The 20,318-nt window shown below is 32.8% G+C and overlaps 1 protein-coding gene across 1 annotated transcript; it reads right to left on the reverse strand.

The window, feature by feature from the left end:
- Positions 1 to 1,376: 1,376 nt before the first annotated feature.
- On the reverse strand, positions 1,377 to 19,670 carry LOC114195558 (rust resistance kinase Lr10-like). Its single transcript, XM_085665314.1, has 4 exons — positions 18,862 to 19,670; positions 16,203 to 16,250; positions 14,303 to 14,338; positions 1,377 to 2,678 (listed from the first exon to the last, which is right to left on the reverse strand). The coding sequence occupies exons 1-4, from the start codon at positions 19,646 to 19,648 to the stop codon at positions 1,561 to 1,563; spliced, it is 1,989 nt and encodes a 662-aa protein (XP_085521440.1). The 5' UTR covers positions 19,649 to 19,670; the 3' UTR covers positions 1,377 to 1,560.
- Positions 19,671 to 20,318: the final 648 nt, after the last annotated feature.

The following is a 20,318-nucleotide window of genomic DNA, read 5'->3' on the forward strand; positions in this document are numbered from 1 at the left end:
TAACATTTTTTTCTTGTTCTCACTGATTTTTTTTCGTGCAGCTCTGTTCTCAAGGCTCCTTAAGCTTTGTGTTTTCTCATCCTGTCTTTCATTTTAGTCGTTTTAGGGTTTTCTAGAGTGTTCATATCTCAGATATTGTTCAGAAACCTCGAATGGAGACGCTAAAAAGATAAAAGTTGTTGGAAAGGGGGTGACATATGTGTTGGCCAAAAATCCATCTTTAAGGTATTTTTTTTTATTTCGTAGTAATTTTTACCAATTTTTTCATACTTTACAACTTTATTTGAGATACCTAGAGTACTTAGACATTTTTTAAACTTTTTGTGGTGTATCATGTATTGTATATTGATTTTTCGTGGGTTTAGTGGAGAAAACATTGAGGAAAAAATTTGAAAAAACAAACCCACAAATTGATGTATGTTGTTCCTACAACAGACATCAATTAAAGTCTGCTATAAATACAACAGACGTTAATTGAGGTTGTTCAGAGACAATAGATGTCAATTTAACGTCACTCGCTGTGACGTAGGATCTTCAACAGACGTCACAGGTCTAAAATACCAAACGTTATAAGTTATTTTTGTGTTAGTGATAGGTAAATTTCAAATTACTTGAACAAGAGTGAATATTTATTAATTACAAAAGTTAGATATAATATTAAAATAAGGAATGGTAAACAATTTTTTCTTTCACTAATTATGAAATTTTTTTAAAGCTTACCAAATTATGGCTAGTCTTGAGTATTGATAATCTCTTTATGTTGGTTGTCCAAGAAAAAAATGTGTACATGACATTAATAGTGGTGTGAATATTAGCCAAACAAGCTTTGGAACTAAAATAAGGACATTTGTTTAAACTTTTTGGTGCAAATATTAAAAAACATGTGCAAGTGAATGATAGAGAGTTAGAATATTGTGTTCATTTAATGCTCGACAACCATCTTTGACAAACCTATAATAGTGACTCCATGTTCAACATGAGTAGAATATTCACATACATAATATAAGTGTTGCAAAAAAAAAAAATTATCGATGATAATGACTAAAACATAAATATGATAATTTAAAATTTTTCCATAATGATAATTTCGACGAAGTGAAAAAGAATACATCTTTACCCTTCACTAATTTAACATCATATCTTACAATGTTTAGAGTATAAGGTTAAACAATGCTAAATCTTGGATAAGTTATGCCAGTTCAATTAGTCTTTATTGTCCATTCTCAAATAGTATATTTTATTATTTTATCAAAGGTTTTGTAGCACTTTACAAGGATTAATAAGAACAACTTTCACTATTAGAAGAAAAAAACATTATTTGAAAAATATTTACTTATATTACTCAAATAACTCAAATAACATGTGCAATTAAAAAGTGAAATATATAATTGTGAATACAAAAACATATTTTACATGAACAATAAATATACAGTTTCACCTTAAAACACCTTGCTTCTCTTTTTCTTTTTTTTTTTAATGCAATATGATGCACATTCCATTGTTTTTCCTGCAATCCCATAACCTTATCACATCTTGTAACCACCTTAATTGAAATCATTACTAAATGAATTCACTTGAAATTGTTTGGCTAGAGTTGATTGTTGTATCCTCTACAATCATTTCATCTGGATATAAAGCAGGCTTTGGCGGTATTTCTAAGTCTTCAATGTCTCCTTCAAGCATTTTTACTACTTTATTCATTGAGGGACGATCCTTTGGTTTCAATTGTATACACCATAGAGCCACTATGATCATCTTCTTTGCTATTTTCTTTTCCTCTTCTGTCACATCTTCAATATCTACATCTTCCTCTTCTCTAATGTGATCGTAGATCCAAAGGGGAAAGTAAAGTTGACTTGAGTGGTTTGCATAGGGATTTAGATTCTTCCTCTTGCTAGCCATCTCCATCAAAAGCATTCCAAAGCTATAAACATCAGCTTTATGAGATATTCCTCCAATATTATTATAAAATAGTTCTGGAGCCATATAACCAATGGTTCCTCTTGCTGCAGTCATTGTGACGATGCTATTATCTATCGGATATAACTTTGCCAATCCAAAGTCCGAAACCTTTGGGACGAAGTTTTCATCCAGTAAAATGTTATGGGGTTTGATGTCAAAATGTAAAATTTGCATCTCACACCCATGGTGGAGATAAGCAATCCCACGAGCCACTCCAATTGATATACTATATATTTTTTCATGGCTTAAATGCGCACTTCCATCTTTTGGAAAAATATATTTATCAAGAGATCCATTGGACATGAACTCATATACAATAGCACGTTTTGAACCATGAACACAAAATCCAATTAATCGTACCACATTTTGATGACATATTCTTCCAATAGTTGCAACTTCATTGATAAAATCTTGGCAATTTCCTTTTGATTTGCCTAATATTTTGATTGCCACATAAGGTCCGCTACACAACTTTGCCTTAAAGACGGAGCCAAATCCTCCCTGACCTAACTTTTCTTTGAAACCTCTTGCCATCTTCTTGATTTCCTTATAAGAGTATCTTATAGGTGCCAAGTTATTTTGTTCAAGGTAATTTTCAATATTTTCATATGTTGATGCATGTCTTTTCCTCCATTTACATACAAAAATCACAAATAAAAATGGCAGTCCAAACAAAATTTTGTAAGCCCATGCAATTGAGACAAGAAAGAGAATATCTGCAAAAAAAGAAATAAAAATCTTATACTATAAATTGTAAGATATTTGTTAAAGTAAATTTTCATATTCAATTTGCAGTTTACTCATCCATTCCCTTACTAACATCACACAAAAGAGTAAATTTAATGTTTAGTATAAACAAATATCAAACAAATTTAGTTTTTGAGGTTGTTATTAGTAAATAGATTTATATGTGATGTTAATATATACTATAAGCTAATTCAATGGTGGAAAGAAAGTTGTTTGTGTTTCCACAAAGCAAAATTTTCTACAGTTGGTGTCTGATTATTCTCCATTCTAGGATTTCTTCCGATTGGTATCCTAAGTATATGAATGAGTTTCCATAGTTGCATAGTTCAATATAATTGCCATTGTTTAAATGTTTAAACTTTCCACCTTAATTCAGATTAGTAAATTAGTTCCATATGATCTATAAATTGGTTAAAACTTTACGTTTCTCAGTTTTTTTCAACCACTTAACCCATTCTTTCTCATTTTCTTCTTATTAAATTAAAGTCCTATGTTAGGCACCACATATTACTTGCATAAATACGCCCTTTCCTCTCAATTGTATCAAATCCTCCAATAATGTTCTTTTTCCTTGTATTTCGCTTGACCAATAAAATATAAAATAATCATTCGTATTTGACATCTTTTTCATGTCCTACTACCCTAAAGTGTTCGTCATTTACTAAGGATGTTTTAACTGTGAACATTTTGTGTTCTCTTGAATGATATATATTCCCTGCTTTATTTACTTATGGGCACTAAGCTCACCATATGTCATCGTCACTTTCCAATTTATAACACATTTTCCTGTTCACTTCCTCCAATTTTTGTTTCTCGTATGAAAACAAAATTAAAATTTTCTAAAAGTGTTATCTTCATGCCTTACCTCCTTTTCTCTTTACTCTTCCTCTTAAACTTTTAATGTTGTAACTTAGGATTTTCATGTGATAGTCACTTATATCTTATTTTCCTTTTTCATGTCTTATAACATATGTTCTTCTTTTATTATCTCATTGTTCCGTATCTAAGAATTTTTCCAATATCCTCTCCTCTGCTCCTTTAAAACCCACCCCCAATCCCTTCTCTAAATCATACAATTTATTTTTCCTCAAAATCATTATTTCTTATATTAAGCAAGCAATTTCACATGTCTTATACCTTGATCAAAAATAGAATTTCTAAGAGAATGAAAGGTATTCCATACTTGTCTTCTTGAAAATGCAAGGGTTTTCTGTAGTTGTGGTATCAGTTCAATTGATCTGAATCGTCTATACTCCACCCTTCATACTAAAGCCAACTTCATCCTGTGGTATAACACTTTTCTAACTCCTTTTTGTAGCCACTTGTTGTAATTCTAATAAATCTTAGTATTGGTTCCGTAATTGAGGTTCTTATCCCAACCTTCCAAACTCCAGCCAATCAAACTTTGTTGTTGCTTCATCAATCTGGATCAACTTTCCCATCGACACCACTACTTTGTTTAAAACACTCCTCATTCCACACATCTACAACTATTCTCGGAAACTTAATCCATGTGATTCGATGACCAAGGATATCCATTGGATTCTATGGTTGTATGGAGTCTGCAAGACCCGAGAAATTTAATTAATTAAATAATTAATTAATTAATAAATGCAGGTAGTGAAAGTCCTTATGATAATTAATGTTAGCTTTTATGACATGTAATACTATTAGTTCAAGTGGTTGAGAGTACTTAGGTATGTTGAAAGGATTTGGGTTTGAGTCTAGTGTATGTCATTTGTGTGTTATTTTAAATTATTTATTATTTTAATAATAAACTACTTGATCATGATAAATGATATTAAAATCCTAGGTTTATAGGAATTATCATGGAACATGAATGGGTTGAATGGTTGGACATTGTCTTGATTATTAAGTTGTTATGGGTTCGAACCTTGGCTAGCATAATTTAGCCTTGAATTTTTTTGTTATATTATTTTTTTTTTTTGGGTTCTACCAGGTTAGGGAAAACCTAGAAACACTAGTAGCTGTCAGAGAAACCAAAGAGGTATGGAATAATCAGTTAGAGTGCAATGAATTCACTTGTTAATGGTGTAAATTAATATTTTCATTTTTGGTGAGTAAAGGAATATTATTAGTGTAATAATTGGGAGAGGAAGGAGTGTTAGGAAGGGGGAAGAGTGGAATTTCATGTGAATTGTTGGAGAGAGTTCTGGAGGACACTAGAACGTGAGAAAGAAGAGTGTAGAGAGACTTTTCTGCAAATGTTAGAGAAACACTTGGAGCTAGATCAATGGTGGTGCAAGAAGGACTCTAGGATTTCGAATTGGAGCAAGGAATACAAGGTTAGGGGAGCTGCTCTATTTGTCAGATTAAATTGTATGATTTTACGTGGTATGTTGTATGATTGGGTCACTTTTCTGCATTAAAATTCCATTGATTTTTAGTTTTTGGAAATTTCCAGAAACCGTCTGGCAAGCCTTCAAAGCCGCCAAGCGATGCATGAGTGTGACACCCATTTCTGGGTTATTTCAGATTAATCGCCGGGAGACATGAGTGCTTCCGCCAGGCGGCACGGATAGTAGTGTGATTTATGTGATATTTTTTTTATGGACTTTATGATATTTTGGGTTTTGCGAAAGTATCCTATGCATGTTGAATGAGTGATCATGTGTAATCGTTGATCATTACTGTGTTTTATGATACTTGAAAGACTGAATAGGTTGCAAATCATGAAGGGTTCATGTTAGAATTCGGGGCTGAAACTGTTAATATGAATTTGGGGGTTTTAACCATGATGAAATTACAATTATATGATTGTACTGGATGAATATGCATGGGAAGAAACCAAATGGCTATAAATTTATGCATGTAATTGAATGGAATGAGATTTGAGAATTTAGGGTTCTTCACGGGTGCGGGAAAAATCTAGGATTTTCCCAAAACTGTTTGCACTGCCTGGCGGTAATGAGTTGCCGCTAGGCAATGAGTGTGGTGTTTTGTTCACGAAAAATATTGTTTTTCGTGTTTTCGCGGAGCAGGTATCGTCGGGCGCTAGTTTCATGCCGCCAGGCGCTACTGATTTTTTTTGTTTACGCAGTTTTCGTAAAACTGCATTTCCTGATTCGTTAACCGTCCGCTTTAGGTGAAATTTTGTAAGATGATTCACAACATGTTATTATTCACTTTGATCGGTGGAGATTTGAATTGGATGCCTGCAGAGGGAGATATACGTCACTCATGATTGGTTGTTTGAATTCCCTAATAGTATGATTACTAATGGATTATTAAGTGTGCTCAAGTGCTGGTATGGACTTGATTAGTGAATGTATATATATATATATATATATATATATATATATATATATATATATATAAATATATAGATGTGTGATTGATGAGTATGTTTTTGGTAGTGCTTGCTAAGACATGTTGAATATATGAACCTATATAAGTGTGTGAAAAAGGTCACTATTGATGATATCACTATGACCGAGTGTTGCATGATCATGACGGGTTTTGGGAAAGTATGGAAACATGATAATCATACTTTAAATGTAATGGAATTGTGAGAGCATGCAGAATAAGTATATAGCTTTGATTGTGTCTTATGTGGGGTATGTGAATTTTAAGCATGCAAAGGGTTGGGAAAATGAGAAGGGGAAAATAAAGTGTGTTGGAATTGATTTAAAAGGTAAGTATATATGAATTATAAAAGAGAGGAATGTGTGCTTATACTTTAAAGATGCATATGTGTTGTGATGTTTTAATTTGGAATATATGAATGTTATGTTGATTTCTGGATGTTTGAGAATTGAATGGTTGAATGCTAGGAAATGAATTAGAGTACCTAAAACCAATAGTGTCACATTACTGGTGTAGTGCCTGACGGTGTAAAGTGAACCGCCAGGCAGTAGTAGGAAACATGGATCTCTTATGAGTTGTGGCGCCCGGCGGTGATGTGAAACTACTAGGCGGTTTGTACTGCCATTTCGCCTAGCGACGCTTAGGTTGCGCTAGGCGATGGTGTAGTGGCAAGGTGTGTTGCGATATGTTTTGCATGGTTTGTTGTGTTGGTCCTGGTCTGGGATATGCTTGATGTTGTCATGAGCGGGTAGGTTCATGACTGGTGATGAACATGTGATGATATGAGCAGGGAGGTTCATATCCTGATACTCTCGTGTGGGGATACGAGCGGGGAGGTTCGTATGTTCCGTGCTTATACTTGAGAGATGTTGCGAGTGGGGAGGTTCGTAGCTGATGGATGACGCGTGTTGGACTACGGTCAGGGAAGTCCGTAGAGTTGGACTACGAGCGGGGAAGTTCATAGAGTTGAACCACGAGCGGGCATATTCGTGGAAGCATTGGAATCCCTAAGACCAACTTGAGAATGTACTTTGTGTAGCGTAGTGTGCTTTTATTGTTTTCGTTATCATGTTGTGATGTAAAACTTGGATCAGGGGATGTTGTGTCATGAGTGGGTAGGTTCATGGATGGTGGTGAACACGTGATGATATGAGCGGGGAGGTTCATATCCTATTACTCTCGTGTGGGGATACGAGCGGAGAGGTTCGTATGTTCTGTGCTTACACTTGAGAGATGTTGCGAGTGGGGAGGTTCGTACCTGATGGATCACGTGTGTTGGACTACGGTCGGGGAAGTCCGTAGAGTTAGACTACAAGTGGGGAGGTTCGTAGAGTTGGACCACGAGCGGGCAGGTTCGTGAAAGCATTGGAATCCCTAAGACTAGCTTGAGTATGTACCTTGTGTAGCGTAGTGTGCTTTTATTGTTTTCGTTATCATGTTGTGATGTGAGACTTGGATCAAGGGATTTTGTGCCATGAGCGGGTAGGTTCATGGATTGTGGTGAACACGTGATGATATGAGTGGGGAGGTTCATATCCTATTACTCTCATGTGGGGATATGAGCGAGGTAGGTTCGTATGTTCCGTGCTCACACTTGAGAGATGCTGCATGCGAGGAGGTACATAGCTGATGGATCACGTGTGTTGGACTACGGGCAGATAGGTCCGTAGAGCAGGACTACGAGCGGGGAGGTTCATAGAGTAGGACTACGAGCGGGAAGATTCGTAGAGGCAAGACCACGAGCGGGCAGGTTCGTGTGATTATCATAAACCCTGAATCCGAGGATAACTATTTGTGTTGTGAAGGTTGAAAAGTCTTGGGGATTAAGGTCTTGGCCAAGAATTAACTAGAATAAATTAGATGGGTGTATCTTGATTTTTATTAACTTATATGTTAACTGTTTATGAGCTTACCCTATCTACTTGTGTTTAGTGATGATCGTGTGATGCGTTACACAGGAGCAGATGATGTTGCAGTGGTGCTGGTGAGACATAACATCGGAGAGAGGGTTAGTTGGGAAAAGCTTTTACTGGAGTTTTATCATTATTATTTTTATGAACTTTGTAAACAGTGTTTTACTGATTTATGAATTTGGATATTGTATTGGAGTTTCATAAATTATGGATTTTTGGATAACTTCTGATTAATAAATGTTTTAAAATTTTCTGTGTTTTTGGGAAGCGAAGTATAATAAATGAGGTTTTCATCATATTTCTTAATTTTATTACTTAAATTAGTAATATCTGATCGGGATGTTACAAAGTCGAGAAAGTAACTTGATCATTATTGTTCCTCTATGATAATGGCATGTAGGTTATCTTCTTCCACTCATTTCATTAGTACCATGCTAGATCTCCCATGGACCTCAACCTTATGGTTTTGGCGTCTTTTAGTAGGATGATCTCATGTGTGTGTTGTGTATTGAATGAATTAAACAATCTTCCCACCCAACTTTGATTTTGTTGGAATAAACTTAAATGGGTGGTTAGTGTCTCAAGAGTTTATTATGTTGTTAATGGTCGTAAGTGTCATGTTTCGCAATAACCAACATATTTGAATGGAGGAAGATGAAAAGTCAAAATTGAGTCTATAAAGTTTAGGTATAGTGTTTAATTTAGTAAAACAAGTGTATGACAAATATTTGAATAGAAAGACTTGTTGTCAACAAATTAGTATCAAAGTTTGACAGCTTGAGTGTCTCAGTGCTTGACAAGTTTGAGTGAGAAGGTCAACCTTACAAATAGTGTGTCTTTGTCCAAATTGACAAAAGTAGTAAACTATAATAATTGGAATCTCTAGTTGAAGGCTTTTCTCGGTTCCCAAGACAATTGGGAGGTGGTTGAGAATGGTTTTGTAGAACCAAAAAGCATCATTGGCTTTACGAATGCCCAAAACAATGCGTTAAAAGTAGTGCATATGAAGGACAAGGCAGTCTTGTACGTATTGTACCAAGTTGTTGATGAGTCCAACTTTGAGAAGAGATAGCAAGTGCAAAGTCTTAAAAGAAAAGCATGAGACTTCAAATACTCAAGGGTGAGTTAGAGAGTATTAAAATGAAAGATACAAAAGGAGTTTTCGAGTACATAACTCGGATTGAAACCATGGTGAACCAACTCAACAAAAATGGAGAGATGTTGCTCGCGAGCTTACTTGTGGAGAAGATTTTGAGGTCATTAACCGACAATTTCGAGAATATGATATATGCAATTGAGGAGTCAAAGGACATGTCAAGGCTATTGGTTGAAGACCTTATTTGTTCTCTTGAGGAGCACAAGTAGTGGAAGAAGAAGAAGAAGAATGTGGAGTCAATCGATCAAATACTCCAAATGAAGGTGTTAATTAAAGATGAGAAAAATTATAATACTCAAGGCAAGACGAGATCGAAGAAGTAGAAGAAATGGTCGTGGAGGCAAGTCTTGGAAGATGAAGAAAAGGAGCAATCTAACTAACAAAGAGGACAATGTTCGTGAAGAGAAGGTCGGTCAAGCAACTCAAATGTTGAGAACTTTAAGTGTGGCAAATATGAACATTATGTAAAAGAATCGAAGAAGTAGAAGAAATGGTCATGGAGGTAAGTATTGGTCAAGATGAAGAAAAGGAGCAATTTGACTAACAAAGAGGACAAGGTTCATGAAGAGAAGGTTGGTCAAGCAACTCAAATGTTGAGAACTTTAAGTGTGGCAAATATGAACATTATGTAAAAGAATGCTACACTAAAAATGTTATAGAAGGGAACAAATAACCAACTTTCTCATAGAAGATGTTGAAGAGGAAGAGGTGTTATTGATGATGACATGTAGCTCGGGTGCCGAGAAAAGCAACTGAGCAACTCGGTAAGACATCCGAGTAGCTTGGATAACTTAGTGGGATGTCTAATAAACTTGAATAACTCAATGAGGTGTTTGGATAACTCAGACAACTCAATGGGGACATCTTGACATCTATACAACCTAGATAACTCGATGTGGCTTCTTGACAACTGGATAATTTGATGTGGTATCCTGAAACGGTGCAGGAAATCACATGTTCGAAGACGAGTTTGTCATCCAAAGGTTATAGGTTATAAAAGGTAATTTGGAACAAAGAAGTGAAAAGAAGGTTAAAGGCAATGAAATTTTACAAGCAAGTCTAGAGAAAAGGAAATAAGATTTGTATAAGCAACATTTGGAACTCAAACAAGATGTTTCAATATTACAAAAAGAGTTGCAAATTAAGAAGGGTCTTATGATTGCACTGAAAGTGCAATATGAGAAGTGAAACCTATAATGAATGATGAGATTGGTGTGAAGTGGGCGTAGAAATTGTCCAATCTCTCAAAAGGAGTTCGACCTATGGACATGAATCCGATTAATAACAAGCTAATAACCACCGAGATAGCAAAGACCCCGGTTAATCATGAACGGAGCAAGCACATTGATGTGTATTTTCACTTCATTTAATAACAAGTAAAGGAAGGTAAAGAGGATTCAATGCTCGTTGTAAGTTGGGATGAAGGATAAAAGGAACATTTAAGTTTACGAGGGAGTTTTGTTGAAAATAGCTTTAATTGGTAGTTAATGTGTTAGGAGTTTTTGTCTATTTTTTTAGTTGTGGAGTGCAAAGGTCATGACTTTATTGTGTTGTTAATGGTCATTAGTGTGTCATGTTTTGTAATAATTAGTAGACTTGAACGCTTGAAGATGGAAATCCAAATTAAGTCTATAAAAGTCTATAAAGTTCAGGCTATAATGTTAGATTTAATGCAACAAGTGAATGACAATTATTTGTATAGAAAGACTCATCGTTAACAAATTCAATCGTAATACCTCCACCTTGTATTTAGATGAAGCATTTCAACAATGCCGAGAAATTGAAATGCATTGTATTTGAATTGCTTGTAATTAAATTCCATTTATTTATTTAATAACTTGTTTGGATAAAAGAACTTAAAATACCTTACATTTAATTTTCTTGTTTGGATAAAACAATTGAATTTCTTGTGAGATAAACTTTCATTTTAACAATATTTATTTTAGGTTTAATTATATTTTGAGTTCATGATAAATTTGGAAATGGGCTCGACGACCCAAATAGGCCAGGCCGACCCGATGACTAAGCTGGGTTGGTCCGACCTGACAACCCAAACGGGTCGAACCGACCGGGAAACCAAGACAGGCTGAGCCAACCTGACAATCCAGACAGGCCTGTCCAACATTACGGCTCATACGGGTTGGTTGTGCCTGTTAAGCTCATACACCTGACTCGGCTTGTCTGGGTGTTGGCCCGACTTGGCCCCACTAGGTCATTGGGTCCGCTCGACCTATATGGGTCATCAAGCTTGTTTATGTATCCGACTTGACGACCTACCCAAGTGAGCCAACCCAACGACACAGACTGGTCGGACGACCCATATTGGTCGTTGAGTCGATCTGGCTCGTACAAATTATTGGGCTTGCTCGACATGTCTGGGTCGTCGGGCTTGTTCGACACCTCTAGGTTGTCTGGCCCACCTGTCCCGTAAGGGTCGTTAGGCCTGCTCGATCTATTTAGGTCATCGGGCCCGCCTGATTCGTCTTAGTCGTCGAGCCCATCTGACCCTTCTTGGTCATCGAGCCCACCCGATACGTTTGGGTCGTTGGGCTTGTTTGGGTTGTTGGACTTGCCTGACCCATTTATGTCCTCGAGCCAGCCTGGTTCGTTTGGGTCTTCGGACATGCTCGATACATCTAGGTCATCGAACCCGCTCGATCCATGTGGGTCGTCGAGCCTGCCCGACCTATTTTGGTTGTCGAACCTGCTGGACCCGTTTGGGTTTTAGCCATGTGGTCTTCTTTAATGTGCAGCTTTTTGGCCTTGTGGGCTTTTTTGGTCCTAGCCCACATGGGTCATTGCCAAGTCTTGTGGACTGGGCCAAATTAACAACTCTACCAAAGAGTCTTGAGTGTGAGGTTGAGTGAGAAGAATTTCAAATTCTACATATTTTAAGGGTATTTGAATATTTACTAATTTAGCTAAATGAAATACTTCAAAAAAATATTTTTCATTTTAAATGTTTTTTAATTTCTTTATCCAAAAAAACATTTCATACAAAGAAATCAAAATTCTCTAAACAAATGAATTACTTCATTAAAATACTCTATTCAAATACACCACCAAGGTTTTTGTTATAATATCTAGCCTTGTGGAGTCTCTCGCTTCCTCTTCTCTCTTGTTTCTTTATTTCCATCTTGTGTTTTTGTTAATTTTTCGTTCCCCTAAAGCTTAAATATAGGGTATCTCTTTAGTTTCGTGTATCGTCACTTTCCCAAGGTCACCTTGAACTTCCCTTTTATAAGAGAGCTTGCTTACTGAATTGAGGTCATTTTTTTAGTCTTACTACCTTTCTCCCATACCTTATAATGCTTACTTTCATTCTTGTCCCCTATGTAGATACCATTAAGTTCCACAACCACCCGTTTCGAGTTCTTGCATCCTTAAAAACCTAACAAATCCAAATCGTTAACCCTATCAATATTTGTTACATGCAGAGAATATTGTTGGGAAGTCTCACACCATCTCCTCCATGTCTTTAGATGAAACTATGTGTCTCTTGGTCAACTTTATACAATGTCAATTGGTTTTGGTTTTAAGATGAAATCTAAAATGGTATTATTAGAACCTATATAGCCTAGATTGAGAGGCATCAATGGAAGGGGTGAGATGGAATATTTATAAACTTATACCAATTGACCACAGAACATTTATTGATTTTCTTAGCATATTCTATAATCCAAGAGTTATAAAAGTAGACAAGTAAATGATTTTAGTTTTAGAAGAGTTACATGTTCCAACCAACACATTTCACTTTCATAAGTGTAACGATTGTTTGTAACTTAAACACATGGAATGTGTATGTTATCATGAGTTTTCTTTTAAGTTATTGGACTACCTCCTTTATTTAAGGAAGTACTCAAATATTTTTCCTAATTTCGAGGAACTATCATGTGTTAATCTAGTTTAGGAGTTAATGAGATAGTAAAATTTGAATAGTTAATTGTACATTAGTGTCACTTGTCTTTCAAATTTGTATTTTCTTCGTCCTGAGCTGAGTTCCATACATGTATAAGGATGTCTCTCCAACTTGTAAAATCAATTTTGAATATTGAATGTAATTCTTCTTGTGAGTTCACCTTTTAAAATCTTAAAAATTCTCTGATTTTTTTAGACTTGGAATTAACTACGTATGAAATGAATCCTAAAAAATTTAGGTATCCATCATAGTATATAACCTGTTTTGTCAGTGGTTTATAATTTACTTTCAAGTTTAAGTAAAAATAATTTTATTTCTAGTTATTTTTGACAGGGTTATGATAAGGGAAAATTATACAATTTATTTAAAACAAAAAACTCTTTTTTAAACAACAATTTTAATACAAATCGTTGTCGTTTTTGCAATTATAATAAGGTTGTTTTGGCATAACTTGTCGTCATTTTTTCAAGTATATTAAATATGTTTTTTCTTAATTCAATTTATAATGATGGCGTTTGAAATCTATCGTTATATTTTTAAATAAGTGACGCTTTTGAGCACCGTCTTTGTTTACGCTTTTGAATGATAAAATCAATGAGTGTCCAATCACTGTAGTACAAAGTTGTTTTAACCTTTTATATATATATATATATATATATATATATATATATATATATATATATATATATATATATATATATATTTCTACGTGCATATGTATATATTCTCATCCCATGTATATAATGATATTTTATGACAAGGTTAAATACGTTGTTGATATCTTAATTTCAATAAAAATTAAAATTAAAATTAGTCTCTTTTTGAAATTTTAGTCTAATTTAATTTTTCAACTTTAGAAATATATAAATTTAGTTTTTTTAACCAAATTTTGTTAAATTTATTTAAGATTTTAAATGTTTTTCATGATAAATTATTAGTTAATATTAAATTAAAGATGTGTCAAATGGTGCAAACAACTAAAAAGCTACCATGAAACACTCTTTAAATAACAAATAAATTTAACAAAATTTTTAAATTCACACATTTTTAAAGTTAAAAAATTAAATTGATCTAAAATTTAAAAATGGACTAATTTCAATTTTTAGTAAAATTGAAAAGACAAAAACATATTTAACATTTATTATATGGTTAATAATACGTATATTTATTGAGTTAATAAATCATAGGCATATGATGTCGTAAAATATTAAATTAATTATTATTATTGTTAAAGTATATAATTAAAGCAATGGTAAAATAAGATGATAAAGTTATTACCTCTTCTTGCAAAGAATTCTGGGTTTTCCAGCAGTTCTAATAGGTCACCAAGAAAAGAAGGAAAATATCAATTTCAGAATCCAGTTGATCTCAATAACCAGACAAAAAAGAGATACTATTTGCATTTGAAGATTTCATAAAGGTTGTGTTGGACTAGTATAAATCACACTCTTTATTCCTATATTCATTAGGAAATTATGATAATATCTAAAAGCTATTACGGGGTTAAAGTAAAACATCCATTTACATAGTCAATTTGAATAAAGATAATTTAATTTCTACACCTGTTACGAAATTATTTGTTAAAATTATAGAACTAAAAAATATTCATCTATATTAATTGAATACATTTCATAGAAGCATATTCTTTTAAATAAATTAATATTAGTAATCACACGTGTGTGGTGATGTTTTATTACATAGTTAATGAATTTTTTAATATATATATATATATATATATATATATATATATATATATATATATATATATATAATTTTTTTGATAGATTCAGAATTTTAAGTCAGTGGGACAATAAAAAATAATGAGTATATTCTTTTTTTATTTTTTATAACTATGTTTATTTAAAAAAATCAAAAATCAAAGATAAATTATTAAAATGTAATTTAATATTAAAAAATATAATAATTAAAAAGAAAATATATCGTTACAAATAAAATAATATTATAAAAAAATACATATTAATTAATTTTTTCTTTTGTTCTCATAAAAATTACTATACGAAAAAGTAATAAAATAATAAGATATGAAACTAATATTTTTAAGTGATACAAGAATGAGGTTTTTTTCTTTCTCACAATAAAACAAAAAAAGCCATAATAAATAAAAAAACCATAAGTAAATCAAGAAATAAAAGAAAAACTAAAAAATATCAGGTTTTTTTTATTATATTTAATTTATATTTGATTATTTATTAACATTAAATAATATGTTTTATAAAAAAGTTAAAAAAATATTAATTTAATTCTTATATATTCTCATCATCAATTTTTTAAGTTTGGAGCCTCTACATTTTAGGACTTCTACAAGAACCGCCATGGAAAGTGATGTTATGTTGTTATTGATTTGATTATGTTGCATATACATCAAAAGTTGTTGTAATTTTGAATAAGAAAAATATGAAAAGAAATGGGCACGTGTAAAGAAAAAACTTCTAACTGAAAAATTAAATACTCATACAAATTTATAACTTTGTTTAAAACAAAATAAAAAGAAAATCAAAAGGGAATGATATCTCTCGTTTAAAGTGACTTCATTCAAGGTGAAACATTTGATACACATAATCAAAATATGTTTAAACATGGACGGATCTTAGTGTTAACCCGTCCAATTTTCTTTATATATATATATATATATATATATATATATATATATATATATATATATATATATATATATATATATAATATTAAAATTTTATGTAAAGATGTGTCATTTTGTTTAAATATGATAACTTGTGCTTAAGCAAACCATATCTACGCTTAAACAAAAATAATTTTATGTTTTTTTTAATTTTCTCTTTAAAAATTATTATTTTTTTGAATTGTATTAAAATTGGTTTAATCTATTATATATATATATATATAATATTAAGTAAATTCTATTAGTGTCCACTAAATTTACTCTGTTAGATTCTGATAACGTTTTTTATACTAATATAAATATTTATTTAAAAAATCAACTAAAATTTCATATTTTTTAAATTAAAAAAAGTTTTTAATCGTATAGTGTTGGCTTAACCTATTTTAATATTATGTTTTATAGTAGTGAATGATTCTGCTATGATGGTAGTAAATAATGGTCATTTGGCCTCAGCCAATTCTTATTACTATCATGCACAAAACTAAAGCATAGGGAAACTAAGATGATATAAAATCTTACCTGCTACCAAGGATTCCAGCACTTGACGTATTGTACCGTAAAGTGAAACTGAATATGAAATGAAGGAAAATATACACCAATTTCAGAATTCGCATAATCTCAATAGCTATAGAAAAAAACTATTTGCATATTTTCATAAATGTTATAGATTTTTTCCTTTTTTTTTAAACGGAGTAAGTGTTTAATTTAATGCATAAATTCTCATAAATACCTGTAAAATATGAAAGATAACAAGTAATTATTTTTCCTCTATTGAAAACACATGCATTATGTGGATGTGTTTTTACTTTTTTAAAGATAATAAAATATAATAAAATTTTTATTATTATGAAAACCCCATTATCCCTTCCCCTTACAGTCTCTTCTCTCTGCTACCCATCTCTGCTACCCATGTCACAGAACAACACACTCCACCTTCATTACAATTCCCTCTCATTGTTTTCACTGCCTTCTCTCTAATAGAAGCTTGAAACTTCCATTCTGATCAATCCTCCATTTCTGCTATAGCAATTGAACCTGGAATCAGAACAGGAATCCCTCCCCCAGCTGAGTCATCTTCTTCTCCACGTAAGTCAGATTCGGTTTTCTCAATTTTCTTCAATTTTTGGAATTTCTGGAGCTCAATACTTACCAAAATCGAATTAGGGTCCTATCCTCACTCTGAGTTTATGAATTTCAGTCCCTTAGGTTGTGAAATTGAGGTGCCCCTTTGTTGATAGAGTTCTTACTTGTGGTAGTTCTAAAAGGTAAGGGAAGCTAACTGTATTTCTTCTTATTTAAATTCGTGAACCATGTTTGATGAGTTTGATTGAAGCATTGTGTGCTAAATTGATGTTTGAAATGCATGTGTGGTTGCTTGATTGATTTTTGCCATGGATTTAGTGCTCCTGCATGTGGGAACAATAGAGTAATCTGGTATTTTCGCTTAGGCGAGTGGTTCTCGCCCAAGCGAAAACACCAAAACCCACCCCTGTTCCTGCGCGAAGTCTCGCCTAGGCAAGCTGAGGTTGCTTAAGCGAGAGACACTCTCGTCTAAGCGAACTAGTTTAGCCTGAGTGAGAGTTCGCCCAGTTTTTAATTTTTGCCACTGTTAAAGCCTCGCTCAGGCGAGACTAACTCGCCTAAGCAAGATGGCCTCTCGCCTGGGCTAAATTGTCTACCTTGAGCGAGAGCCACTATAGTGGAGTGCTTAAGGTTCTGTTTTAAAGGGTGAAATTATATGTTCTAATGTGATCTTGATTAGTCTTTTATATGCTTGGAATGTCATTATTAATGTATTGAGTGGTGAAATTGGATGAATATGAATTATGAGGAGTTGTGGTTGGAATATAATATCAGGGGAAATTCAAATGAGCTTGTTAGTGTGTGTAAGGACGTGAGGAATCTGTATTGGTTGGTATCCTGAAACTCCAATAATCATTCACGCTCAGATAGAGCAGAATGGATTATGTCGTGAGGAGTAGCAGGAGGTCCTAGTCTTTGAACTTGATCAAGTCCTAGACGCGAAAGAGACTTACTCTGGGAACAGTCAGGTGATAACTCCTCGTGTCTAGACTCTACAGAGTTTGGGAATCGTTACAGGTGCAAGCCACCAAGAGCTCCAATGTCTTTTACATAATCCGGATATTGAGTCTAGAGTCATGTATATTATATTGTGTTATGGAAGCTTAATTGTTTATGGCGAATGTGATAAGTTCTGATTGATACTCAATATTAAACTGCATGAATTTTCTTATTCAAGTTAGCTTACCCTTCTTGTTTATGTCTGTTTTCCTTGTGTGCTCTCTTTTGCATTGATCACCTACTGTTGGTGTGAACAGAGTCGAATCCAGATGAAGACACCCCTCTTCTGAGCAGAAGTTGATCTTTTGTTTGGATGTCCCGTGGTAGTTTTTGGGTTAGATGCTGTGGAATCTTGAGATTTATAGTTTAGCCCTTTTTCTTGTATACCTATACTTGCTATAGGAGGGATTTATATGGTTATTTTGGATGACTGTACCAGCTATATATATATATATATATATATATATATATATATATATATATATATATATATATATATATATATATATATATATATATATATATATTTATATATGACAATTATTTTCTCCTATCTGCTTTGCTTGATCATAATATAATGTTTTACTTGGTAGTGTGAATGTTACAATTATTGTTATTATAATAATTATAAAATTAAATACAACTAATTTTTATATATTTTGTAAATAAATTTTATTTATTTTATATATAATTTTTTAATTAAAAAAATAATTAAGTTTAAAAAACGGTAAAATAAAAAAATGATTAAAATTAAAAAAAATCACTTAAATAGTAAAATTTGATAAAATAATTATTTTAATTTAAAAATCGTTGTTTAAAAGATAAAATTAGAAAATAAATTAGACATTAAAGATAAATTCTTTTCATTCTTTTTATATATAGGCATTGGTTGAATTATTAGAATGATGTTTTGTCAATAGTAACATATGTAAATGAAAAGTATAATATGTTTGAAACTCTGTTTTGAAAAAATCTTAAATATTGGTCAATACATGAAATATCAATTTGTATAAATAAAAACTGGTAGGTATTGATAAAACTACTCAATGTATATTACTTTCTCATTTAAAATAAATTTAGTTGAGATCTAACTCACTTGTTTCAAATTTTCCGCAATCAAGTTTCTGGCTCGCAGAGTCGATATAGCAGAATCCATCTGGACAAGGATGATTCTGGCAGGCGAGGTTTATCCAAGAAATCTGAAATCCATAGGCCAAGCCCCGGTGCATGGAAGTGTAGGAATGGTTATTGAAAGTCCTCAAAGATGTTGGAACAACAAGCTTTATGGCACACCCAACTTCCAAGTCCTCTGCTTTTAGGTCACCAACAACAGCATATGCATAGCCCTTTGAGTCCCACTTCACGCACTCTTCTGTTTTCACATACTTCCCATTCTCTCTCACTGTATGCTTACAATTCACAAACACTATATGCTCGAAACTCAGAGATCCCCAATTTTCATATGAACTTGTAATGGCTTGGTATGGATCCGAAGAGTAAGTGTAAGTGTAAGTATCAGAGAAATTGGAGCGAGAGAGGGAGCGGAGAGGAAGAGAGGAGCAGTTATGAAGTTGAAGCGCAGGATCAACCACTCTGACTGTGTAGTTGTTGTAGTTGATTGCCTGAACATGGTATTTTGCAGAGTGCAGATACAACACCGTAACATTATTCTCACAACCAACCTCATAACTTTTGTTACCGCACTTCTCTGGGTCGCCTTGTAATCGAAATGGATAAGTGATGTTGCTGATTTTGCCACACGAAGAAGGGGGACAGAGGTGTTGTTCTTGGTCGTCCTTGGTAGCACAGATATGGTGGACTTGAAGTAGCACTAGCAGGACAAATGCTCTCTCTCTCCACATCGTGTCCAAACTCTTTCTCATTCCATTGAAGTTAGATATTAATATTTAAAACAACCCAGACTGACTGAAAATATATAAAGGACCACATTTTTCCATTTAGACAGTTATTTGATGACTTGTGATAACCGTAGACTTTGAATGAGAAACCGCGTTGCCATATGCTTTCCGCATCATTTAATGAATACAAAATATTTAAATGCTCGTCAAGTGCAGGGATCACGGAGTGACTATGGGCAGCGGCTTTCAGCTATACTTTTACGGATAAATATCACTTGGGAAAATTATCTTTTAACAATTTTTTTTTTATAAATTTGGTAAAGTTTTGATAAATAAAATTAAAATGAATAAATATTTTATTTTTTAATTAAAATAAATAATAAAATTGTATTTTTTTACTCAAATTAGTAGTTTATCCAAATTTGTTATTTTTTTTGTTTGTTAAAACTATCATTTTCCTATTCGTTGCTACCTGTTCCATGATACTCACATTACTCATAGATATTACGGCACAAATATTTAAAGAAAATTAAAAATATATTACAAAATATTTTAATCATAAAAATTTATACAAAATTTTAAATAAAATTTTATAAAATTTTTATTAAAGTTTAAATACAGTAAATCATTATTATAAGTTTCAAAGTCTAAATCAACTTAAATTAATATAAGTTCAAGTAAAATTACAAAAATA

Source organism: Vigna unguiculata, chromosome 8 (genome assembly GCF_037176805.1).
Source record: "Vigna unguiculata cultivar grain cowpea cultivar isolate G323 ecotype 2 chromosome 8, ASM3717680v1, whole genome shotgun sequence".
NCBI classification, from domain to species: Eukaryota; Viridiplantae; Streptophyta; class Magnoliopsida; order Fabales; family Fabaceae; genus Vigna; species Vigna unguiculata.